At 53.8% G+C, this 24,425-nt stretch overlaps 2 protein-coding genes across 11 annotated transcripts; both read right to left on the bottom strand.

The window, feature by feature from the left end:
- Window positions 1–37: 37 nt before the first annotated feature.
- ADCY4 (adenylate cyclase 4) lies at window positions 38–15,761 on the bottom strand. Of its 7 annotated transcripts, none has more exons than XR_011568748.1 (27): window positions 15,603–15,746; window positions 15,097–15,303; window positions 13,681–13,878; window positions 13,415–13,576; window positions 12,724–12,873; window positions 12,134–12,282; window positions 11,948–12,059; window positions 11,097–11,224; window positions 10,798–10,956; window positions 10,412–10,544; window positions 10,036–10,209; window positions 7,527–7,570; window positions 7,307–7,393; window positions 7,044–7,113; window positions 6,629–6,726; window positions 5,884–5,968; window positions 5,640–5,777; window positions 4,652–4,762; window positions 4,271–4,455; window positions 4,007–4,091; window positions 3,395–3,553; window positions 2,321–2,467; window positions 1,922–2,029; window positions 1,688–1,802; window positions 1,261–1,385; window positions 974–1,177; window positions 38–308 (listed from the first exon to the last, which is right to left on the bottom strand). XR_011568748.1 is itself a non-coding variant. In XM_070797065.1 (27 exons), exons 2-26 carry the CDS (start codon window positions 15,253–15,255, stop codon window positions 1,025–1,027), a joined length of 3,234 nt encoding a protein of 1,077 aa, XP_070653166.1. In that variant the 5' UTR covers window positions 15,256–15,303; window positions 15,603–15,746; the 3' UTR covers window positions 38–308; window positions 1,000–1,024. The 7 variants fall into 7 exon arrangements, 5 of the variants coding, with proteins under 5 accessions (XP_070653166.1, XP_070653165.1, XP_070653170.1 ...); XM_070797065.1 differs by having other exon boundaries at window positions 1,000–1,177; XM_070797064.1 differs by lacking the exon at window positions 38–308 and having other exon boundaries at window positions 657–1,177.
- Window positions 15,762–16,693: 932 nt separating this feature from the next.
- RIPK3 (receptor interacting serine/threonine kinase 3) lies at window positions 16,694–20,982 on the bottom strand. Of its 4 annotated transcripts, XM_019968263.2 has the most exons (10): window positions 20,677–20,865; window positions 20,318–20,458; window positions 19,870–20,179; window positions 19,206–19,351; window positions 19,022–19,068; window positions 18,645–18,809; window positions 18,448–18,533; window positions 17,884–18,225; window positions 17,681–17,741; window positions 16,694–17,042 (listed from the first exon to the last, which is right to left on the bottom strand). In XM_019968263.2, the coding sequence occupies exons 1-10, from the start codon at window positions 20,694–20,696 to the stop codon at window positions 16,846–16,848; spliced, it is 1,515 nt and encodes a 504-aa protein (XP_019823822.1). In that variant the 5' UTR covers window positions 20,697–20,865; the 3' UTR covers window positions 16,694–16,845. The 4 variants fall into 4 exon arrangements, with proteins under 4 accessions (XP_019823822.1, XP_019823820.2, XP_019823821.2 ...); XM_019968261.2 differs by having other exon boundaries at window positions 17,884–18,533; window positions 20,677–20,878; XM_019968262.2 differs by lacking the exon at window positions 17,681–17,741 and having other exon boundaries at window positions 17,884–18,533; window positions 20,677–20,982.
- Window positions 20,983–24,425: the final 3,443 nt, after the last annotated feature.

Here is a 24,425-nt window from a genome sequence, read left to right as displayed (position 1 = left end):
TTTTCCCTCTCTCTCTGGAGGCAGTCTCACCAGCGAGCCAAGTCGTCAGATCTTATTCCTTAGAACTCTGCACATCAGCATCTTGCCAGCCCCTAAAATGCTGTGGTACAGGCTGGAGCTGAAGGCCCTCTGTGATGTGGTCACCCTTAGGAAATGAAGATTTGCAAAAGCGAAAAGGTTGGGTCATTCTTTACTTGGGAAGACTGTTGTCTTGGAGAGCCTTGGACTGGCTGTGTTCTGACAGCATTTTAAGAAGATGGTAGCGGCAGTTTACTTTTTGAATCTCTTGCATAAAAAGAGAAAGACACCTAGGAGAAAAGTCAAAAATCCTTGTGTAACTTCTGCACATCAAGATACCTCTCATGGACCCCAAAATGTGAGCAGGAATGAGCCATGGATGCTTTAGGACCTATGTAATATCAGCATCTGGGCAGGAGGCAAAAGGAAGCAATGGAGAATCTGAGAGACCTGAGAACTGGAGACCCCCAACTGTATACATGTCCTTGCTAGAAAGCATGGTGGGTCAGCTTGAGAACAGCAGCTGAAATGAGGAGGGACCTAATAGATTATATCCCAGGCCTCCTACCTATGCTACATAGTGAGCACATAACAGGTGCTTATTTAGTGTTTGTTGTGTAAATAAAAATCAAATGACATTTTCCTGGAGATTCTTTCCAGTATTTGTGGGTGGGAAGCAGGAGAGGACAAGTCTTTGTTTTGAGTCATGTGGATAAAATTCTACTTCCAAGGGTACCCAATACTGGAATCAGGTTGGCAGGCAGGCAGGGAAGCAGAGGCAGTCCTTTTGCTGAGCTTGTGAGAAAAAAATCACTCCTTTTTAACACACTCATGCTCACACTTGCACACATATATTCAGTGTGGCCTGGGAAGAAGCAGTCCTACTGAGAGGCGAGGAGAAGATGCTCCTCAGCTAAACTAGCAGCTCCTGACATCAGTTCTAACCCAGACATACCAGAGTCTCTTTACTGAGGAGCTTACAGATGGAGAGGACGGGGATGGGTTCTCAGCCTAGGGTGGCTGAGGGAGGTCCAGTTCGTGTCAAATCTGTGTTCAAGAAGTAGGTGCAGAGCTGCCCTTTGCCTTTGACCTTGATGATGCCCCGGCTGTAGCAGGTGTAGCCTAAGGACTGGAGGGCCCAGGCTGTCTCTTCTGTTACCTGCAATTGGAAAGGGGTGAGGGAATGTGGGGGTATCCTTAACCCTGTCCCCCTGCCCCCACGCCTCTGAGTGGCTCCCTCACCTGAATCTTGCCCAGGACACCTGTGCTCTCCATGCGGCTGGCCACATTCACCGTGTTGCCCCAGATGTCATATTGTGGTTTCTGGGCCCCAATCACTCCAGCCACTACAGGTCCGTGGTTTAACCCTGACAAGAGGTGTGGTAAAGAGGGGCCCTGAGGGGGAATTTTGAAGAAGGAGAGTGGGGAAGAAAGCTCAGGGAACTAGACTGAAGGGGCTGGGGGCCTTGGAGGAAAGGACAGGCCAGAGGAGTGCTGCTTAGGGAAGGAAGTGTATGGGCCTTCTAGCTTCATGCTCCATCCCAAGGGGTGAGTCTGCAGGGGTTTCCCGGGATGAGCTGGGGAGCAGCTAACAAAGGACTTGGGGGAGGGAGAGCTTGGGAAGCTGAGAAGGAAGTCCCAAACTGCCCCAGGAAGGGAGGGTCCTCACCTACACGCAAGCGAAAGTTGTTGAATGAGTGCTTGTTGATGACATCCAGCTTAGACCCAAGGGCCACAGCAAACTCTACCATGGTGCCAAGGTGGCCGCAGCTTTGCTCAGCATCCTGGCAAAGGGCCAGCCCACCAGGACGGGTCAATGAAGGCACAGGGATAAGGCCCACTTATGGGCCCACCAAGGAGAGCCCAGAAGAGGGTCAGCAGGTAAGGAAGGGATACGTGGTACCTGCTGTGCATCCTGTCCAGAGGTGGCGTTCAAGCCGGTAGCTGCCATGTAGGTGCTGCAGATAGTTTTGATCTTCTCCACCCCACTGAACTTGGGCTTGGAGAGCAGCTGTACAGAAAGGAGGCTGTGTCCCCAGTCTCTCTGGCTCTCTCCCAGAAGCCCAGCCCCAGGCTTTTGGAAGCTAAAGGACCAGTTGTGGGGTCAGGGATGGTGGCACGGCGAGAGTCGCAGTGAGCAGAGTTGTTGGGGAGGGCAGAGCTGGGGGATCAGAGGAGGAGCCGGAGGGCTGGGGAGGGGAGGATGGTCCTCCCGGCCAGGAGAGTGAAGTGGAAGGAGGGCCTGGTGGGAAATTCTAGAATCCAGGACATAGGGTCTGGGGGTGACCCTTGGAGCTGTCACCTCATCAAAATCAGCGATTATCTCATTGAGCAGCCGCAGACACTCTAGCCCCTCATGGTTGATGCTGGATTCAGAGTAGAACTCCTTGAAGTCTGGGACCGAGGCGAAGAGGACACACACACACTCATAGGACTGGTGGTAGAGGTCCTGGGGGGGCCAGGGGGCTGCCATGAGGGGCTATGCCCTGTTCTTCCCCCTTCTGGGTCTGTATGGCTCCTCCTCCCTGTGTCCACACTCCTCCCCCTCAGTTTAAGAAAGATCAGGAAGGAAGCAGAGGGGTAGGGTCAGGTTGCTCCAGGGATGTGACGCAGGAGTTAAAGACTGGGTCTCACTGTGATTCCAGGAAAGAGAGAAGTTCGGAGTCAAGATCACCTCACGGCAACGTGAAGGGAGTCTCTTTTGGAACTAGGATCATATCCATGGGAATTATCTTTATATCTTATTGCTGAAAAGTGTTAAGTCAGCTTACAAAGATAGCTACACTTTGGAAGATAAAATGAAGCACTAATAGCCTCCAGAACTCTGAGAAATAAATTTTGCTATTCAAACTAAAAAAAAAAAAAAAAAGCAATAGTAGGGAAAAGAAGAGTCTAGAGCAGCATCACCCAGCGGAAGTTTCTGTGGTGATGGAAATGTTCTGTTGGCTGCGCTGCTCTATATGGTGGCCACTGGCCAAAGCAGCTGTGGAACACTTGAAACGGGGCCAGCGTGACCAAGGAACTGAATCTTCTATTTTAAAGAATGGCCACACTGGGGCTAATGGCTACCAAAGTGGACAGTGAAGGGGTAGAGGGATGGGAGGACTATGTCCTTCACACAGTTCCCACTGACACTCCATGAGGCTTTTGAAGGGTAGGGAGCAGCCATCAGAGAGAACACTCCTTCCCAGTAAGACCTTGGGAGGCAGAGACTGTGCTCACCAAAGACAGAGCCTAAGAACTTGTGAAAACGGAGGCCCCTGACAGGCATGGGGGCTTGGGTGGCTGCCCAACCCGTCAGGCAGGAGTCCAGACAAGATGGGCCAAGCCAAGGCTCTCGTCCTCTGGGGCTCAGGAGCTGGGGATGGGGAGTCACCTCATTGCGCCGATTCTGACCAATGAACTGGGGGGCCACGTGCGCAGGGAGCACGTTCTCCAAGAGCAGCCGAGTCAGGTTCTCCATTGTCTCTGTCTCCTCCTGCTCTTGCCTCAGCTTCTTCTTCCACAGAAAGTCCAGGCGGCAGTAATATTCGTTCTGTGGAGGGTCACAGCGGGCCATGGGGAGGCACGGTACAGGAGGGCCCGGCTTCTGAGCATTCACCCCTCACACATGATGCTTAAAACCACACCATACCCCCAGTTTAGAGAAAAGCTTAAGGTGCAACTCTGCCCAGGGAGACTGCCTCAAATCTAGATTCAAATGAGGGAGGGCAGTAGGGGTGGAGGATTTTTTTCTTAAACATGATTTTCCTAGATTGGGGTGGGAGAGAGGGGTGGAGGGGAGGATTTAAGGGCACACCCCTTAGGGAGCAAAGAAGAAGAAAGGGAGCAGGAAATTTCACTTTAAGCTGCCAATGGACAGACCATTTGGGTTCGCCCCTGGAAATGTGAAATTAAGGGAAAGGGTGAGAGGGACTAAGTCACATATATGGGGACCCTGCCTCACCCTTCCTAGGGAGGCCCTGGAGTGGTGAGCTGGGAGACTTACCTGCCGAGCCAGGACTAGGAGGGTGAAGAAGAAGATGAAGAAGGAGACTGCTCCCATCAGTTTGGGCTCCTTCAGCACCCCTGGCCTGAGGAGGCCACAGATAAGCGTTGTCCCATGGCTTCCCTATCACTTCCTGCACCGGCTCCCATGTAACCCTCTGCCTCCCTCTCTCTTTGCCCTGTGGGTGGTTCAGGCAGAGAGATGCGGACAGTTCTGCTCTGTCCCATCCCAGCCTGGGCCCCTCTGTGCAGCGGCCATGCGCACCTGGAGTCCAAGGTGCCCAGGTAGAGGCGGGCGATGAGGCAGTCGGACAACCAGGCGTGGGAGTGCAGGAAGATGGAGCAGGAGGCCGTCAGCCACAGCAGGAGCAGCAGCAGCTTCAGCTCAAAGCTCATGTGCAGGAAGAGGGAGCAGGAGAGGAAGCCCAACACGCAGCAGTGCATGGAGTACTGTGGGGCCAGGCAGGGCGGTCAGGAGGTGGGGCCTGTCCCACGGGCAGGGGCGAGGGACACCCCAGGGCTCCTGTCCCATCAAGGAGGGGCAGAGGTGACAGCCACACAAACACACACCGAGTGGGACTTGTGTCTGTCCCTGTCCGCAGGATGGAGTGGGGGAGGGACGTTCAGGGCTGTGGGGGACACTCACTGGGATGCTGATGAGAGGCAGGGACCCAGGGAGCTCCCAGGAGAGGTTGGAAGCCATGGAGGACATATTGGGAGCCTGAAAAGGGCAGGCTGATGTTGCTGGTAAGAAGACCTGCGGGAGACAAGGAGCTGAGGCAGCAGGCAGCTGCTTGGGCATGATGGTGACTTCATCTGGGTTTCAGCTGACCCAAGGGTGAGTCGGGGCCAGACTCTGCCAAAGTGGCAGATCTTGCTATCCTCCCTGGTTGGTGAGGGAGTCTCGGTGCTGGGGTCCTTGCTGGGAGTGAGCAGGGATTGGGGGAGTGGGTGTCATGAGCACCGTCATGGATCAAAAGATCCACGATCCAAGATCACTGTGTGATCTTTTGCCAACCACATAATCTCTCTGGGCCTCAGCTTCTGGTTTTGTAACTTGGTTGGGGGATGATTCCTAAAGTGTTTTTCAGGGATAGAATTCTAGGAATGATTCTAAGTTCTAAAAAACCTGCCAAACTCAGCTTTCAAAATCATAATTGTGTAAGGTAGGGCTTCCCTGGTGGCTCAGACGGTAAAGAGACTGCCTGCAATTTGGGAGACCCAGGTTCAATCCCTGGGTTGGGAAGATCCTCTAGAGAAAGGAATGGCAACCCACTTCAGTATTCTTGCCAGGAGAATCCCATGGATAGAGGAGCCTAGCAGGCTATAGTCCATGGGGTCACAGAGAGTTGGACACAACTGAGTGACTAATACTATTTTCATTTTCAAGGTAAGTAAGGAAAGCTGCCTACATAGAAAAAAAGATAGGAAGGATGTCCACCAAAGTGTTATTAATGATAATTATGCCCAGGTGGTAGGCTGTGCATGACTGTAATTTTCATTTATACTTGTCCAACATTTCCAGTATCCCCTGGCCTTAGTCCAGCTGTTCTCCCAAATCCAAGGGTCCTCTTTCAGCATCTGGAAGGTCCAGCATGGCCTGATGGGGGTGCATAGGGCCCCTTCTCTCTCACCAGACTGGTAATGGCCATGACGAAGACGAGCAGGATGGTAGCGGTGCCCAGAGCCACTCGCAGTCCTGGCCGTGTGGCCACCAGGACAGACAGGGTGGGTAGCCAGTGCAGCATCTTGGGGCCTTTCAAGACACACTTCTGTGGAAGGAGCATGCGAATCTTAGCCATGCAGCTGGAGCACCCACTACAGGCCAGGTCATGGTCGGGGCCCCAGCTCACCACTCTGCCCCTAAGCCCACCTCACCATCAGGTGCTCTGAGAAGCAGACGAAGAGGAGGAGGAAGAAGAGGAGGAAGGTGATGCCATAGGTGATGGTCAGAGCTGGAGGCCTACAGAGAGACAAGAATGAGGCCTTGAAGAGCCAGAACAGGCTTTCTGTGTGCAGTCTGGGTGGGGGACACAGGGAAAAGTGGTCCTGGGGATCTGAACTGGCTGCTGCTGAAGCCTGGGCAGATGAAAGACATTACATACTGATGACCTGGGAAAGCTGCAGGGTCTTGGACAGTACTGGGATAACCCAGGGACAATTTCTGAAGGGACGGGGGCTCATGAGAGTGGCCGAGGCTGCATCAGACTGGTCTCTGGGCTTTTGGGCCAAAGTTCTTTCACCTGGCTGAGTTCTGAATGAGTCCTCACCCTTCCTAGCAGCGAACTAGGAGTGGGGACCTACTCTCTAAGCTCATATGCTGTGAGATTTGGATTTCTTAATGGAAACAAAAGAAATCCAAATCTCGTGGGACTGTTGTTAGAACAGGGAGATAGACACGTGAAAATGCTTGGGGGTATGCAGAAAGTGCACAGGACGTAAGACAATGAGATGAGGGCTAGGATTACTGGTTCCCCACGACAAGTATTTCCATTTCCTCTGTGGTTCAGTGCCCTGAGCCGAGGGGAAGTGAGTAAGGGAAGAAAGTGTGGGTTAGGGGTCTGGAAGAGCCAGGGGATCTCTTTTGGAGAATCAGGGCTTCCTTTGTCTAGGGGTCGCTCACCTGTTTGTCACCAGCATCTGGATAATGAAGTTGGAGAGAAAAACCAGGAAGGTGCAGGCTGCATAGTATTTGAAGGCGGGGAGTGCAGAGAGCCGATACTGCAAGGGATGGGGAGGGGTCAGCACCAGTGCTGCCCATCACCTTGAAGGTGTCAATCCTGAGCAAGGAGTGGGCCCCAGACTCACTGTCCCACCCTCCAGTTCTGACCCAGGAAGCCCCTACCGGTTCTCCAAGGAGCTGTCCTCCTTCCTCTCATCACCAACCAGAAATCCAAAGGACTAGTACGAGCCCTTCACCCCTTCAAGGTCACAAACTGCCCAGAACTGGGAAAGGGAGGTGGGACCACAGGGCCTGCCCCTCCCCAAGGCAGAGAAACTGAGGTTGGGAAGTCCTCTGGTGCCATCTCCCAGCCTACCTCTTTCTCCATCTCCTTCTCTCTGAAGTACAGTGTCAGTGGATTGAAGTCCTTTGACTGTTTCCATTGTCTGATGGGAGGTGGGGGGCAGTAAGCCCGGAAGAGGAAGGGGCGGGGGGTGGGGGGTGGGGCGTGGTCAGGTGAGTGGAAAGGCTAGAGCTGGGAAGGTTTTCCCTTCATTTCTGGGCAGAGGAAGCACTGTCCCTCCTCTACCACCCGAGCCCTGGCCTCCAGCCCTCCCAGCCCTCTTCAGATCTCCATACTTCTGAGAATTGAGCTGTTCGATGACCTGGAAGAACTTGGCATCCCCAGTGTCTAATTCCTCATCAGGTCCCCTCATGGTACGGCTCCTGCACAGTGAGAGCCCAGCCTGTCACCAGGAAGACCCTCAAAAGCATTTGGGCAAAGCAGGAGCAGCCCCTGAGGGAGGATGGAAGTTGGTCGCAGGGACAATCCCACTCAAATTTGCTCAGACCACCTCACCGGTCCAGGCTCCACTGGGGGCTGAAGGAAGACAGGGCCTTCTCCTGCACGGAGAACACAGGGATGGAGGAAGATGAAAGACAGTGAGCATCCTTCACCATGGTGGAGCCTCTCTGCAGCGAGGCATTTCAAATTTGCACGGGCCTTGACTTGAGCATCTGACTCAACTCTCTCTCTCTCCCTTTCTATCTTTATCTTTATCTCTCTATATACACATCACCATTTCTCTCTCCATTTCCATCTCTACCAAATCCCACCTGCCCACAAACCACATTTATTTCTTCAAGCTTCTTTCTGGCCTTTCAGACTCTGAGAATCTCTATGCCCTCTGATTTCCTCATAGTTTCTATCACTTAAGAGGCAACCCTGGATCTTCTGTAGGCTTGATGGCTGTGATTTCTTGTGTCTCATCTTCCCTAAGGGCTGCAACAGATTCCAAAGGCAGTGACTTGCCCATAACCCCATGCCAAAAAAATCCCTGTTGGTTGAAACTGGAATGGCAATGCAGAACACTTTGAATCTCCTCTGCCCTTTCATGATGATCAGGCTGAGCTGGGAGGTGGTAGGGGAGAGAACCAAAAATGGAAAACAATGGGGAAGAGGAAGAGAAACCTGGTTGAGGTCATTCTCTTCTGCACCAAAAGGAATATGCAATGTGTGCAGAGATGTGAGATTCAGCCTGCAACTGAGGATGAGTACCAAGGAAGGAGGTGAAGTGCCACAGCCACGACCTGTGGCAAGATGTAGGGTGATCATTTTTCCCCACTCCCCTGGCTCACGTGAAGAAAACAGGTCACAGCAGGGCCACCCTGTGGGCTTGGCCCACAAACCAAAACCCTGTGTACGTGAGAGGAGCAGAGAGGGAGAGACAGAGTGATTGAGAGATGTTTTAGGCATGGAACCATCTATACATCTACACCTGAGTCTAACTTTTATCAAACTACCTCCTGCCCACGCCTATGCCTATAAATTATTTAAAGGCGGGGAACTATCTCATTCATTTCTGTCTTTTCAAGAACTACCCTAGTGCATGCCACATAGTAGGTAATGAAAGATTGTAGAAGGAATAGATATGGATGGATGGTAGCCACCACACAAACACTGCCCAGTCACCCCACAGTTCCACACTGTTTAATAGTAATCCAAGTGTGATTCTCAGGATCCCTAACATTTAAATGAGACCCTGGAACGTCAGGAACTGAGAAAGGAGTTTCTGGGCTGGTGTGGTCCCGCATTGAAAGATACCTTAGAATAAGGGGTTGCCACTCTGCCCTAACACTTATCAGCCTGCATGACAGTGAAGGATTTAGGGAGATCTGGCAGGGTTCTGAGGAGGCATCCCCACCATGATGGATGAGGACTGCACTCAACACCGTCTTACAGCCCCTGGGCAAGCCCCCTTCTCTCCTACCCCCAGCAGGCGGCCTCATCCTGCAATAGTCACTGGGTCTTGGGTCCTTCCTTCCTCTCCATCCTGCCAGCATAGCATTCTGACCTCTCCCCTTCCCCACGCTGAGGCACTCAGCCACTGAGCCATTGCTGCCAAGGTCCTCCACCCCTCCCCGCACCCCACTGCTCACTGATCTCTGGTCTGCTTTCCTGTTGGATGGGAGAGGAGGGGGGATGGGACACAGAAAGGGTACTCTGGAGTCACCCCATAAATCCAAGCAGGTCTACCTTGCTGAGAAGATTCTGGGAAGATCTGTGGACAAGTGGCTAGGAATGCTGAACAGTTTTCGGGAAGATGGGGTACAATGGAGAAGAAGAGGCTGAGGAATCGAATCCCAGGGCAAGCCTTTAGGGACATGGCCTGGGTCCCTGCATGAGGGGGTTCAGGCCACTCGTCATCAAGTACCAAGAGCCTGTGGGGGAGATGCAGGCTTTCCCGGCAGATGATGAATCACTCATTACGTTGAAGTGTTTTGCATAGATCAGTAACATCCTGCCCTAGCTTTCTCCAGACAAGGGGTAGGCCAGTCTCCCTGTCCTCTCCCCAATGCTGCCCACTCATTGTTACTTCCTTCTTCAAGCCCATGAGAGATTTTCACTTTCACTTCATCTTATCTGTGTACAAGTGCTGGAGAGTGGGGGCAACGAGTGATTGGCCCCCACTGTCCTGGTCCCAGTAGGGACTGAAGAAGAGAGCGTGCGGTCTGAGCTAAACAGACCCATTTCCTGGCGAGAAGGGGTGTGTAGCATGGGCCTCAGAGTTAGGAGGGAGTATGGTTCCAGGGGAAGGGCTTCCTGAATGGAGGCCGGGGAGCAATGGGCACGGAGTCTATGGGGTCTTGAGTCTTCTCTGAACTCAGCTCAGAGGGAAGTCATCTTTGTCCTTTCTCTGGAAAGAAGGGCAAGGAAGGTCCTGAACCAGTGACTGGGGTGACCAGACAGTTCAGGACCTTGGGATGTCATCAAGTGACTCACTGGTGGAGGGGGCAGGAAGGGCTGGAAGTGGGCCACGGGGGTGGGTTGATGTTAAGTGCTGGGCTCATGAAGGAGGTGCACGTACCGGGAGAGGGGTAGATGTGGACACAGGGCTCTCTACGTGGCTCAGGTGGGCGAAAGGCTTGGCTGCACCCCAGGACTCCAGGTAGCGGGTCATCAGCAGTGATGGACGCATCTTGGAGCCCTCAAGAGAGGACAGCAACCCTCCTGCAGTACCCTTCTCGTCCTCCTCTGCAGCCTGGGCCATATGAGGGCTGAGAGTCAAGATCACGTTGACTTGACTTCCCCATTCTCCCCACACTCCTTTAAGGCTTGTGTCCCCTCCCTCGTGATACACACATCAGGACCCAGGAGCTCAATCTCTGGCATGGACGAGATCAGGCTCATTGGCTGTGGATGTCGGGGTGGGCCAGGTCATGGGGTCCAGGCTGGGTTCTTACCCAGGGGTCGATGACCAGGTAGGTCGGCTCCCCTAGCTCCCGAAGGTATGGGTCCCGGTGTTCCATGGCTGCATCCTCCACAGCATAAGCCCCGGCCAGCAGGGCCAGCGTAGCCCCTGTGATATGTACTCGTCTGGAAGAAGAGGGCAAGGGGAGTCAGGAGGGAGGGATTCCAAATTTCTCATTTCTTTCGAGGATCATTCCTGGAGGTCTGACTTCCAGCAAGATCCTGTGCTACAGGAGGTGTCTCCCAGCTCCCCTTCCTGTCCCCAGGATCTCCCTGAGCCCCACTTGAGAACATGCTCATTTTAAAGAACTATAAAAACCAGGCATGTGGGAGGCCTGATGGGTCTTTCGCTATAGCCTCCTGGAGCCCCAGCTCTCACCCTGGCACTCCACTCGCCTCCATGTGGTTGGCCAGAGTGACGTCATGGGACCAGACATCATACTGCCATTTCTGTAGCCCGATGACCCCGCAGAGCACGCTGCCTGAGTGCACGCCCACACGCATGTTGATATCCACGCCTGTGGCTGCCCGAAGTTTCCTGAGCGAGATGTGTAGAGAACAGTCTGAATGCTGACTTCAGCCCTACCCATGGTGTACTGTACCCCTCCCTCTTTCCAGGAGGACTTCCACCATCCTGCCTGCTCCTCTGCACATCCATCCTGCCCCCCCCCAGCTGACCTGATGGCCCGGCACATGTCCAGCCCCATGCGCACACAGTTGATGGCGTGGTCAGGCAGTGAGAGCGGCAGGCCGGAGACACAGTAGTAACAGTCTCCTAGGATCTTGATCCGCATGCATTCGTGCTCCTAGGGGAAGGGTGTGCAGGGGGTGGCGGCAGCTGGTTAGCAGCCAGAAGAGGCAGGAAGGAGCTGGGACAAGTGGGAGCAAATGTGGTAGCCCTGAAGAACTTCTGAGGTTGAGAGTGTCGAGATCAGATCTAGGGCCTCCCTCAGCTTGATATGGGGCTGGCTGAGGTTTTGTATGTGGCTGTCTTTCTCAGAAGGGCATCTGAAGAGTTGGGATGTTTGTGAATCTCTCCAGCTTTGGCACATGTAGGGTGTATCCAGATTTGAGCATATGAAAGTCATCTCAGGATTGAGGGTTTTTTTTGGGAGGACACCCAAGATTAAATTCCTTGGGGGCATCCCTGGGGACTGACAAGGTAGCTAAGCTGAGGATGCAGAGGGCAGAGATTTCCCTTGGAAGGGCCTCCTAACATTAGTGCATCAGAAAAATCCATCTAGATTTGGTTGTGGTGTCCAGAGACACCTGTGCTGGGACTCAGAGCCTGTTCGGGGGTGTTGTGTTTGGGACATCTGTGAGGATGTTGAAAGATCCCTCCAAGTCTGAGGTGTGCCGTGAGTAGTTCCATACCTGGGGATGTTTGAGAGGGTTTCCTACTGCAGTGGAGTATCTGGGAGCCCACGTGAGCTTGGAAGTGGGACAGGGATCTTATAAGGCAGGACTTTCCCTGGCAGGGTCTCTCCAGGGTGGGGAGTTTGAAGGTGGGGAAGGAAGCCCCCTCTGACCTTGGCGATTTGGTCGAACTTGCCAAAGAGCTCGTTGAGCATAAGCACCAACTCCTTAGGGGAGCACTCACTGGCCAGTCTCGTGAAGCCCACGATGTCAGCATACAGCACGCTGGGCAGGGGAGACAGCATCAGTGGGGCTGGGGTCTCAGCCCACACCCCCTCCCCTCTGGCCATCCTTCATACCTGACTCCCTGGTGCCTCTTGACATAGAGGCTGTGAAAGTTGTTGGTGCTCTCTGGCCGTGACCCCTGTCCAGCCTGCAGCCGTGCCATGATCTCCTCCTTCATCTCTCGGGCCAGGTAGGCAGGAAGGATGGACAAGAGAAGGTGTTCCTGAGGGAGGCAACTATGAGCACCAACCCTCACCCCACTCCCTAAAGCCAGGAACCCCACCCCCTCAAACTCCTAGGAGCCCACAGACTCCCCCAGCCCCAGAGGTGTTCACCAGAGCCATGGCCCAGGTCCTTCCCACCGCCCACAGCCCGGCTCCAGCTCTGCCCTGCACTGATCGATGTTAGGGATTAAACTTCCAGCACCAACACAGGAATTAGAGCCCTTCGTTTAATATCATAAAGCTCTAAAGTGCTTTCACAAGATTCAGGTTTTTTGAACCTCACAGCAGCCTTCCAAGGCAGACAATAGCTGTATTTTATAAAGGAAGAAACAGGTCAAGTGACCCGCCTAAAGTCATTCAGTCTCCGGAGCTCGGTTGTGTGACCCAAACAACTCCCCTCTCCGAGCCCCAGCCCCGCTCGGCCTCCTGGCCCGGAGAACCTGATGCTTCTTCTCGGTGTCCAGTCTCCGCCGCGAGTGCAGGGAACTAAGCGCCTCCCGGAACGTGGCGCGCAGCGCGCGCTCCATCAGCGCCTTGTGATAGGCTCCGGCCGCGTTCCCGCACAGGAACAGCACCGCGTTTGCAGCCAGCTGCGGGGAGCGTCAGTCTCAGGCAACGCGGCACCCCGGGGTGGGGGCGGGGGGCTAACCGAGATGGCAGGGAGGACTCTACAGTTAAGAGTATTTCGAGGCAACGGGTGCCGCATTGTGGAGTCTGTAGGGGGCTCTTCTCCCTCACCCCGCCACCCCATCCAGACCCTTGGTTGCTGCACCAACATAGCCTCTTAGGCCTAGAACCCTTCTGCCAGAATACCTCTCCACCATCCCCGCCCACGCGGCAGCAGGAAACTACTCAAGCTCTAATTTTTACATTCTCTGTGAAGGTTCTGTTATCCACATCTGTCCCCATCACCCTGGTCCCCTGGCGAACTCCCTTCCCTGGGGGCCAGAGCCCTCTTCTGGCGTTTGCAGGCATCGCGCTGGCACTGTGGACCAGCTCCGCCAAGTCTGTTTCAACCCTGAGCCCTGCCATGGAGTCAGCTCAACAAAACAGCTGGTGAACGCCCAGAGGAAGCAAGCAGCGCCCAGCAGAGCCAGCCCCGGATGCAGCCTGTGCTTCCTGTGTGCTCACCTGTGGCAGCAGCGCCGGCCGAGAGTCGGGCTGAGGCCCAAGATACAGCCCAAGGACCAGCAAGTGTGAGAGTGAGGAGGTGACACCCGCGGTGATGGCGTCCCGCATGTCCAAGGGCAACATGGCATACACAGTGAAGATGACAAAAAGGAAAAAGGACACCTAGGGGAGAGAGGCACGGGAAGTTGCAAGCTTATGCTGCTCCTCCAGGCCTGGGTGCATGTTTGAGGCCTAGGAACCCCCATTGCCCTGCTCCACCTGCTCACCTGGTCCCAGGCGCTCACCACGCCCCCAGTGAACAGGAAGCTGTGGCCTAGTGCAAGCAGTGCTGCCCACACGAGGCCTGACAGGGGACGCGTCCAGCGCTGCAGTCGCTGCTCCCGGGAAGCCAGGACCAGCAGCAGTGAGAAGCCACCCAGAGCGCACAGCACAGTGGTCAGGAAGGCTGGGTCTGCGGCCAGCTCCTGGTGGGGAGGGGGAACATGAGGCAAGATTGGAATGTGGGGTTTGGGGAGCTTATCCAAGAAGAGGAGGAGCAGACAGCAGTGAGCAAAGCGCCTCCACTTGTCTTTCACATTAGATTGAAATACACGAAAATGCGAATAATCTGTTTTTAATCAACAGAGCCAGCAGTCTCTTGTGATTCAACTCACTATCTCACTTGCATACTGCAGGGCGATGGAACCTGGACCATGTACCCAGAAGACCTTGCTCCAACCTCATATTGGCTGCTTGTGAATCTATGTCCTTTCCGAGCCTCAGGTTTTTCATCTGTCAGATAGGAACTGTAGCACCCCTCCCACCCCCACCCCACCCCTGGAATCCCAAAGGAAGTGAAAAATTCTAGCTCACAGAGGGACTTAGCATGAGTGTATCCAATCAGGCCAACTGGCTTGGGAAATTCCCTGCCAGGGGCCTGAGACTTGGAGTTTCAACCTGTCCCCACCTCCCAGTGCTTTGGCAGGGGGACACCGAGAAACTCCCTTGCCTGCTTAGGAGCTGGATCTCCCCATTCCTCAAGGCGCAGAAACACCACCCCGTTCCCAGGCTCCACCGTTTGTCCCCACCTCTTCCTGGACTTGGAGGAGGACCATTGGTCTCATCCAGTGGGTTTCCCACCTTGCCTCCGAAATGTGGAAAGAAAACATGTAGCAGGATATTTCCAGAAATGGAACTGAAGAGCCCTTTTCCCCCACAAAAGAAACTGGAAATAGGTTATCTGGGGACTAAATGAGAGCAGGATGGAAAGTGCTTTCTGGGAGTCTGTGGGTACAACTGTGGCACAGCCCCCGAAGAGGGAAAGAAAACCAGGAAACAGATTCCCATGGGGCCCAGTGTAATTTCCCCCCTGGAAAATCGGAAAACCCGGCGTTGGATTAATCCTAGGACCAGCGGATCACAGGCACGGGTAAGATTGGTCAGACCCACAGAAAAATTAGAAGCATCGAGGGGCCAGCTGTCTTCTTGCATAGACCCAGAACTGTGCCCTGAGAGGCAGTGACTTGTGCAGGGTCACTGCAGCTCTTAGCAAGGTCCAGCACTTGCTTCCCGGGTCCCAGCAAAGAAAACACATCGAAAAGAAGACCCACTAATCCCAACCCTGAAAATGCCCTGGAGGCAGTGCCTGTCCCGAAGTCCTCAAGGACACCTGCACCAGAGCCCTCCTCCGCTCCCCTGCTCACCCTGCCACTTGCCCAGGCCACAGGGAGCAGCGCCAGGAGCCCCAAGAGCACGATCAGCAGCAGCAGCAGCAGCAGTGGGTACTGCTGGCTCAAGCTGTAGTAGGTCTCGTAGAAGAGGTCTTCGCTGGGGGGCTGCCGTGGACTGAAGAGGCGGGCCATGGTCTCGCCAGGCCCTGCGCCACACTGCCTGGGGGTGGACCCCTGGGGCTGAGGAGGGCCAGGGTGAGTTACTGTCTGAGGCCCAGACCAGCCCCAACTGTGCCCTTCTCACCAGGACCACGCCACTTGCTCCCAGACCTCCCAAGCTCACGGCAATCCCATCTCCTTCCAGGTACTCTCTGGGCCTCCCAGCCTTCTTCCAGCTGGCAGTGAGGGGACTCCCCACTCGTTTGATGTCGACCCTCAAACCCAGACTGCAGAGGTGCTCAGGCAAAAGCCAGGGGCACAGGATTTAGGGTTAAAGCAAAGGAGCCCCAGCCCCCCCCCTCCTTTTCCCCCCAACTCACGGCCGCGATGCTGCTGCAGCTGAACCAAGTAACTCTGGGGCACCGTTATGGAGTCAGCGTGCTGCTAGGTTAGTAGCTCTGAGCCCAGGGCAGCAGGCGCTTCCCTCCAGGCACCTCAGCCCCCTCCTACTTCCCCGATGGGATGGCCCGGCCCTTCCTGTGCCCTAGCCATGCTCGGCACTCCCGCTTCCTCCCCCACTCTGATTGTCTCTCCTGACACCACAGCCTCCCCACATCTGTTCCCCTCAAGGAATGGGAATGTAGACCTCGGGAGAGATGCAAGGGGTGGTGTGGGCCGTACCAAGTGTTAAATGTCAAAATGGGCCCCAAACCTTGGGTGTGGGGAGACTGAGGGTGGGCTGGAGCAAAAGCTGGCAAGGATGTGGGGAAGAAAAGCATGGTGGCACAGGGGGACCAGGGTCTAGGTCCAGATGAGAGGCAATCCTTCCCTGCCCCTCCAGCCTGGATGGCAGTGCTGTGGCCACGTCTGAGCGGTCTATACTCCAGTGGTGTCCAGCTCCATGGGAGGGGCACATCTGCGTGTAGCTTCATGGAGCCATTGCTGTCCACTCCCAAATACCAGCTGAGAATCAAAGGTTTCCAGTGTGTCCATGGAAGCAATGTGTGCGTGAATATATGTGGGGGAGGGAGGTGGTAGTATGGGGGCTGACCTATGAGAGAGCCTAGGGGCATCATGCAGGGCAAAGATGTGCTGGGGTCTGAGAATTCCCAGGGAGAGCGCCCTCCCCAGGACTCCACTGCCAAGTGTCTACAGCTCAGAAGAAAAGGTGGTGGCAGGACCTTAGCCTGTATCCTCAGGGTTTGGTTTAGGGTGGGGTCTTGCCTGCTCTACAGGAAGTGCTCTGCCCTGAGATTAGAGCTGCCCCAGGAGCCAGGATTCCTTCCTGCCCCCACCGCCAACACGGCCCTGACCTTGTGTGCCACAACATTGCCCACCCACAACCCTCAGCATCCCACTCTGGCCACACAGAGAAACCACAGTGCCTCCCATTCCCTCGATGTCAGCTCCCCCATCTCTCATCCATGTCTCTTCCTGCCCCTGGCTGAAGCTTTAGCCTCCTTCATGGTGCTTTGGTTAAAATTCCACATTTATTGTCTCCTGGGGCCACAAAGACAATTCAGGTGAAGGCTTGATGGCCCTCAGAGAAAGTCTAGGCTAGCAGCCTCAAGTCCAGGAGGCAGTTGAGAAGCTGCTTCAATTCTTGCTATTATGATACCAGTCCTATGGCCCACTCCAGGCTTCAGGTTCTTGCGGTCCTTCTTTTGAACTTCTTCCTTGAGGGCTGCACTGAGGGCCCCTATCCACGCCCCCAGGTGCCACGCCCTTCGTGGATAAGGCAGTTCCTCCTTGTATAATCAGGCGGTTGTTGTTTCCAATCTGTACTCCTTGGCAGTTAAAGATGGTAGGAAACCATGGCCCTTTAAGAGAAAGAGTGAGGATGTTGGGAGGATTAAGTGGCTGGAGATTTATAGTAAGGAGGAGCAGCAGGATGGAGGGGCAGCGACACCTCGTGTTCACCCTGGGGAAATGCAAGTGTGGGGTCTCGGACTGTCTTCAGCCTTTCCCTTCACGCTGCACCTTCAGAATTGGGTTTGCAGAAGCTAAAGAGGAGTGGCAACTAACATCTGAGACTCTGATGTTGTTCAATCACTCAGTCGTGGCCGACTCTTTGTGACCCCATGGACTGCATTACGCCAGGCTTCCCTGTCTTTCACTATTTCTGGGAGTCTGCTCAAACTCAAGTCCATTGGATTGATGATATTTGGGTCTTTTCTGATGGGTGACCCTCTGGACCAACACAGCGACAGTGGAATGGAATTTAGAGGTTCACAGAGCTGGTGTTGGGGCAAGTCCAAATGCTCAGGAGCCAGGTTGGCTTTGCTGTGTGACCTCCGTGGCTGTCAGTTTCTTCATTTACAAAATGAGAAGGCTGGGGTAGGTGGGCTCTAGCCCTTTCTCATTCCCCCTCCCCAAGTACCTGGGATCTGTATTTGGTCTTGAGGAAGAAGCTAGTAGAAGAATTAAGCAGGGAAAGGAAGGAGTGGAGAGTGGGTACCTGGTACCAGATTTGGTGCCAGCCCTCTGGGATGCCAGTTGGTGTCACATCTCTCAGCCCCCTACAAACAACACAGGCTCTCAGGCTCCCTGTCTTGGGGCCTATTCCCTTATGGCAGACACCCTCAGCCCCAAGTGTCCCCTGGCAAGCGGACAGGATTCACAGGAGTCCCAGCGCATCCTGTAGTCCTGCCAGTGTCTCACCTGACTCCCTTGGGGTCCAGGACCTGGGGTCCAAGCAGAGGTGGGGCAGGGATTCTGGGTTCTGAAAGGTAAAGTCTCTGGAGTCTGAGGAGGTCGGGCTGTTGAATCTGAAGATGTCTCTGCTGTCCAGGCAGGTGGAACCTGCTCTCTCTGGACCCCGATGCTCTCAAGAAGGTTTGTACATTTTTCAGGAACAGAGCTGGGGCACCCCTCGAGATTCAGGTTCATCATTTCAGAGACCAAGGAGTCATGGCTTCCTGTGGTTTCCCTAGGACTGTCTATTTCTGTCCTTTCCAGGCCTGGGCTGTTGCTGCCCCTGTGCTCAGAAAGGAACTCCTTCACCTGTAAGGATGGGGAGCTGGCTGGGCATGGAGGTGGGAGAGCAGGAGTAAACCCAAGGGAGTTGGGTCCATGTCTGTTGCCTGGGAACTCAGGGATGGGGTGAAGAGAGGGGGGACCATAGTCAAAGCTTAGAGAATGGTGGTCAGTGGGGTCATTGAGTGGCCAAGGGAGCCACGTTGTGCCATCCTGCCCAGCTCCTGGATGGGGGTGTTGAGCACTCACCATGAAGACTGCAGCATTCATCTTTCTCCCAGACACATCTCCTTTATTTACCAGATCAAGGGCTTTCTTGGTGTTTATTCGGCATTCTAGAGAGAAGGCAGAGTGGGTGGCAGGTGAACAAAATTTCTTTTCCGGGGGAAAAGCCCCTGCTGACAAATTCAGGCCTATCTCGACTGCCAGCTGGATGGCCAGCACACCTTGGAAGGAAGGCCTCTTCTGGGGCTCATGGCTCCAGCACTTCTGCATCAAATCTGTCAGTTCTTCCAAGCCGGGAGTCTCAGGCCCAGACGGGGGCAGCTCAGTCAGTGGGGGCCGGATCTGCCTCTCACACACTGCTTCCCGCACCAATGATGTCTGGGGCACTAATAGGGTGGGGGTGGGGGTGTGAAGAGAAGGCATTCAGAGTATGAAGTCTACCCCATCATGGAAAGGGGTGGGGAGTGCAGGAGATGTGAGGAGGGAGTCGGGCAGTCTGAGCAGGTAAACTGGAGGAGGAGGAGGGCTTGGAGATTGGGAGACTGGGGGCTTAGGGGAGGGGGGCACCTGAGGTGAAGGATCCCAGAGTCTGTCTTACTCTCAGCTTCTCTTCCGGCTAGCACTGCCCACGTTAGGATCCCAAAGCTGCAGTAGACACAAAGCTGAGGCCTGACCCAACTGCTGGCAAGATCCCTTTTCATACAGCATCCCTTCGAAGGATCCAGACAGGTGTAGAAATTGGGGATATATGTTTGGATATATGTTTGGAGTGGGTGCCTTACCTGTAGACATCACTGGCCCTGGAGGCTTTCTGGTTTATATTAGCCAACAGTTCTGGGGCCAAGTAGGCTGGGGTGCACCCTGACTCCCCAGATCCTGCCCCTGACTGTGAGCCTCCCTGAAATGTGGACAGGCCAAAATCTGCCACCTGCAAAAGGGAGATAAGAACGAGGAGATAGGGGATGGAAGAAAAGGGAGATAAATAGGGGGAGATAGGGAATGGGCAGGTCCAAGAAACTCCCAGAATGCTTTTCTTACCCCCCTCCCCCCAAAAGTGCAGGCCCAGCCTTGTAAAGACAGTATGGAGGGTTAGGGGAAGGGTAGGACCAGTGGGCCTCTGGTTGGAGGTCTGGGTCCCCTCTCCATGGCACTGGGTTGAGGTCTGAGTCTCCTGGGCTAGATCAGCCACGGATCTTTGGAGGGCCCGGTGGGGTGGACCTGTGGACCTGACCACGTTGGTCAAGGCCTCTATCACCTGGTGTGGCAGGGGCCAGAGCTCCAGGCTGGGCCTTGACACCTGGGCAGCCCTGTGTCCAGAGGGAGATGCTGAGGGTATTCAGGAGACAGGGCTGCAGCAGATGCGGGTCCTATGTCCCGCGGATGGGGTTGAGCAGCTCTGGGGCAGGACTTGGTCCAGAAGATGGGCTGGGTGAGGGATGGGCTGACCTTGGCGTGCAGCTCTGAGTCTAGTAGGACGTTGGAGGGCTTGAGGTCCCGGTGGAGAAGCACTGGGTTCTGGCTGTGCAGGTAGCACATCCCGAGCACCAGCTCCTGCAGCAGCTGGCAGAGGAGCGGCCAGGGCCGAGGGCAACGGGGCTGTAGCAGCACCGCCAGGGAGCCGTTCTCCATGAATGGAGTCACCAGAGCCGGCCCAGACACGTACTCCCACACCAGCTTCTCGGTGACCCCCAGCAGGGGCAGCACATTCGTGTTACGCAGACTGGACATGGCCTTCACCTCCCTGGATATGGCCCTCCTGCCCTCAGGAGAGGGGTGCCGTCAGCTCTGAGCCTGAGAGATCCTTCCCGCCGCCCTCAGGCCCCGCCCCGCGGCACAGCGGCCCCTCCTCCCCGGCCCAGCCTCCCGGACCAGACCCCCACCTCGGGTCACTCACGAGTTCACGATCTTGACCGCCACTTCTACGCCCCAACTCCTGTGATGTGCCCGGAAGACAGAGCCAAATCCGCCCTTGCCTATTAACTCCGGGTTCTCCAGTTCCTCGATGGGCACCAGCGGGGCTGAGGCACCGCTGGGCCTGAGAGAGGGGGCCACGTAACCAGCCGGCCGTGGGCCCAAGGCCTCCCTGCTCCCCTCCCATCCCCACCCCTCTAACCGCCCCCCCACCCCACCCCCCGCCACCGCCACCTCCGTGACTCGGCTCAGCGCTGTTAGTTCGAGCCCCAGCCCCTCCCGTGTGACCCACTGTGCCCTGGTCTTGGCACGAGGCGCATCCATATCTCACTCTCCACTCACCATAACGTAGAGCCAGACATCAGGCTGGAAGATGAGAGAAGCTTCTGGAAGTTGCGAGCCCCCACGGATGGATGAAAGAGGAGTTGAGGGCTGGGAGAGGGGTCAATCTCCAGGCTCCTTCACGGTTCCGCTTCCCGCTTCGCCGGGTTGATCTCTCTGCCCGAACCACTTCCTTCTTTAATTGATGCCTCTACAGTCCCGCCCCGAGGGCGGGGAAGGGCACAGAGCAGGGTGCAGAACAGAAACTAGTGCTGTTCCTAAGGTGTCAGGTCAGGTCCAGTTGTCGCTGGGTATCCTCACCCTCCAGGAACCCACAGCCACCTCCTACCGCTGGTCTCTCTCCCTTCTTCCACAGGATTCCCAGCTCCAGCGCCAAGCCTGGGATTCCGCGGCGGGGTTGGGGGGAGTGGAGGGTTGGGTGGGGGGTGGCGCTGAGTAGGATGTCATGGTCCTAGGACTCTGTTCTCCCACAGCTGCCCTAAGATCATAGCTAACACTTTTCTAAAGCTCACCACATGCCATTAGCTCATTTAATCCTCACATCAACCCCAAGGGGATAGGTACTGCTTTTGTTACTTCTTTATAGGTGAGAAAGCACTCAGCGTTTAAGCACCTGGTCAAGCTGGCTCTGAACCGTGAAGCTTTGCCATTTTCGCAAAGGGGTCAGCTGGTGGGGAAGGTGACTAGGGAAAGTGTGGCGTGTCCACTGGGCTCTATTCCTTCCGAATACAGACCTCTCCCAGGGTGCTGTGGTCAGCTAGGTGAATTAGCCCACCAGAGAGTTGCTGATACTGTGGTGTACACGGCAGTGGAGACACCGCAGAGCCTCTTTGCCCTCTCTCCCCACAGCCACTCCTCCATTGCAAATTCTCTGGTTAATATTAATAAATCTTCCTGACAAACATGCTCTGGACAAGGGTCTTGGAGAACTCAGGAGCTTGGGGAGACTTAAGGATTCAGGGTTGACAGAAGGTGTTCATACTTTACCTGCCCAAGGCCTGACCGTAGCTGAAGGTTATGGAATTAGATACGACCAGCCTTATGCACTCAGTCCTTCATGGGGAGACTCAACCCTGTGGGTTGTGGGGCAAGACTTACTGGAAGGTGCTCACCTTGTGGAACTTTCCATCCTGTCCAGGGGTCCATGGACTCCTCTAGCCGGAGCAAAAGCAGCCAGCAGTTAACTGTGGTTTCTCCAGAAACTGGAGCTCCAGGATACACATCTGGAATTCTGATGGAGTCAGTGCATGCTATTTTTGACCTATTTAGGGAATTCTTAAACTGTAGTCTGTTTAAAAGCTGGTACAAGGTAGGTACCCAATAAATATTTGTTGAATTGGATTAATAAATGAACAACCCTAACTTTTTGAGGCTTCACTGAGATGCTAATCATCCCAGGTGGTGCTCCATACTCAACTGAGAGGAGCTAGGAGGTTGGGTTTCTTTATGGTTTGGGGTGTCTTCTTGTACCTGCAGAATTGACAGAATTCATCTGAAGTCTTGTGGTGATATGGTGGTATCTCACAGAATATAAATGCAAGTCTGGCAGTTCCTCAAAAAAGTCTAGTTCAGGAGCTAAGAGCCATCAGAGAGGACAGTCATTCCTTTCATGATTCTTTTTGAGCTCATGGTCTCAACACCTGGCCTCCGTTTGAGGAGAGTAGTCAGAAAGGAGTTAGAGGTGCATTTAAAAACCTTTTACAGCTAGATTTCTTTAGATTGACCTACGAGCCTGAGAATCGGAAGAAGTTACTGTAAAGTGTAAGATTGGGGATGGTGTCAGAACCTATAATAGTTTTTGACTCAAACCAACTTGGGCTTCCCTGATGGCTCAGTGGTAAAGAATCTGCCTGTCCATATAGAAGACACAGATTTGATTCCTTGTCCAGGAAGATCCCACATGCTGTGGGGCTACCAAGCCCGTGTGCCACAACTACTGGAGCTGTGCTCTAGAGCCCATGAGCTGCAGCTGCTGGAGCTTGTGCACATTTGAGCCCATGCTCCACAATAAGAAAAGCCGCTGTGACGAGAAGCCCTCGCATTGCAACTAGTCTTCCCTGCTCGCCGCCACTAGAGAAAAAGCCCACACAGCTACAAAGACCTAGCTAAGCCAAAAATAAACAAAAGTGCCCACTAGTTTCCAGCAAATGTACGAAGAAAAAAAAGTCCATACTCAGGCACATCATCAAGAAATTTTAAAAAAATATAAAAAGCAAACCAAGCGTCTTTAAGAGAAGGAGGGGTAGGAAGAGGAGCCTGGAGTGAGTGCCTGAGAAGACCTCTGCTTTCTTCTTCCAGCAGTGGGGAACTGGCAAGGCAGAGTTGATTCCTGGATTTTGAAGCTCTGGCCTTTTCTGAGGCCGGGGACACCTGACCCTGGTTGTCCCAGGCCTTTGGAGTCTATTTGGGTGTCTCTCATCCCTTCAGTTCTCTATAGCTGATTGTCTTCAGTGACCTTCAGACCATCCTTTGTACCTGCTCTGATTCCCTATTTCTAGTTGCTGGGATGCAAGTAGGGGCAGAGACTGTGGTCTCTCTTCTTGCATATTCTAGCCCTAATTCTCCTCTGTTGTTTGATTAAGAGATTTCAATTATAGACCAAATTGTATTAATTGAGGTGACAGCAAGAAAGATTATGGAGAATTTTTGTTTTCCTTGCTGCTGCTGCCGCTGCTAAGTCGCTTCAGTCGTGTCCGACTCTGTGCGACCCCATAGACGGCAGCCCACCAGGCTGCCCCATCCCTGGGATTCTCCAGGCAAGAACACTGGAGTGGGTTGCCATTTCCTTCTCCAATGCATGAAAGTGAAAAGTGAAAGGGAAGTCGCTCAGTCGTGTCCGACCCTCAACGACCCCATGGACTGCAGCCTACCAGGCTCCTCCGTCCAGGGGATTTTCCAGGCAAGAGTACTGGAGTGGGGTGCCATTGTCTTCTCCGTTGTTTTCCTTAGTATTTGAATATTTTATATTAACAGGTATCACTTTTATAAACAGATAAAGAAAGAAAAAGGTTATGATGTATGCAAAGATTTAGCCAAAGATTCAGGATATTCACTGAAATGTTGTTTAAAATAGTGAAAAAATAGAAACTTAAATACCCAATAATAGGAAAAAGATTGAATACATTACACAGTGGAAGACTATACAGCCATTAAAATGCTGCTCTAGGCCTGCATTTATTAGTACAACAGGGTTTATCATATATCAAAGGAAAAAAAGCAGGTTATAAAACAATATATACCATATCATCACATTTTTTTTGGTTTCCTTCAAAAATTCTCTTCCAGTAGTGTGACAGAGTTCATAGAAGCCTCCCATGGCAGAATACCTAAATGCTATATAAAGCACAACAAACATATTTTTAAAGTAACTTGGTGAGGTCCTGCGGAAATAAGGATAATTTCCCAAGTGTGTCCCCCTGAAACAAACAAAATAATACAAAGCAAAAAGGAAATCGTAAGTAAACAGAGAGGTCAACTAAGTAGAAACTTAGAGCTTTGGGAACTGGGTAGGGGTAAGAGAGTTTGGGGGAGAACCAGAGAGTAAAGAGCTACATGTGAGACAACTCTATTCTCCCCAAAGCTTGGATCCTCAAGGGGCTACATTCTTAACAGAAAGGAAGAAGTCCACCTGCTTGCAGAGGGAACCTACAAGCAAACCTATCCAGACTGCAGCACTAGATGTTAACATCAACAAAAACGTTAGCTTCCATGTGAGATCTGCTAACATAGGGATTTGTGGTTGGAATTTT

Source organism: Bos indicus, chromosome 10 (genome assembly GCF_029378745.1).
Source record: "Bos indicus isolate NIAB-ARS_2022 breed Sahiwal x Tharparkar chromosome 10, NIAB-ARS_B.indTharparkar_mat_pri_1.0, whole genome shotgun sequence".
Lineage (NCBI taxonomy): Eukaryota > Metazoa > Chordata > Mammalia > Artiodactyla > Bovidae > Bos > Bos indicus.
The sequence above is the reverse complement of the archived record's forward strand: the minus strand, read 5'-3'. Positions and strand labels throughout refer to the sequence as shown.

Bases quoted from the DNA above. Each gene is read 5' to 3' on its own strand.
- ADCY4 (XM_070797065.1), bottom strand. From the start codon at position 15,255: ATGGCCCGCCTCTTCAGTCCACGGCAGCCCCCCAGCGAAGACCTCTTC. The intron at 6,727-7,043 runs GTAGGCTGGGAG...CATCCCTTGCAG, and splicing joins AGAAGGAGATGGAGAAAGAG to TATCGGCTCTCTGCACTCCC. The intron at 1,178-1,260 runs GTGAGGGAGCCA...TTCCAATTGCAG, and splicing joins GTGTCCTGGGCAAGATTCAG to GTAACAGAAGAGACAGCCTG.
- RIPK3 (XM_019968261.2), bottom strand. From the start codon at position 20,696: ATGTCTGGCTCTACGTTATG. The intron at 20,180-20,317 runs GTGAGTGACCCG...TCCTGAGGGCAG, and splicing joins GCGGTCAAGATCGTGAACTC to GAGGGCCATATCCAGGGAGG. The intron at 18,810-19,021 runs GTAAGACAGACT...CCACCCTATTAG, and splicing joins AGCCGGAAGAGAAGCTGAGA to TGCCCCAGACATCATTGGTG.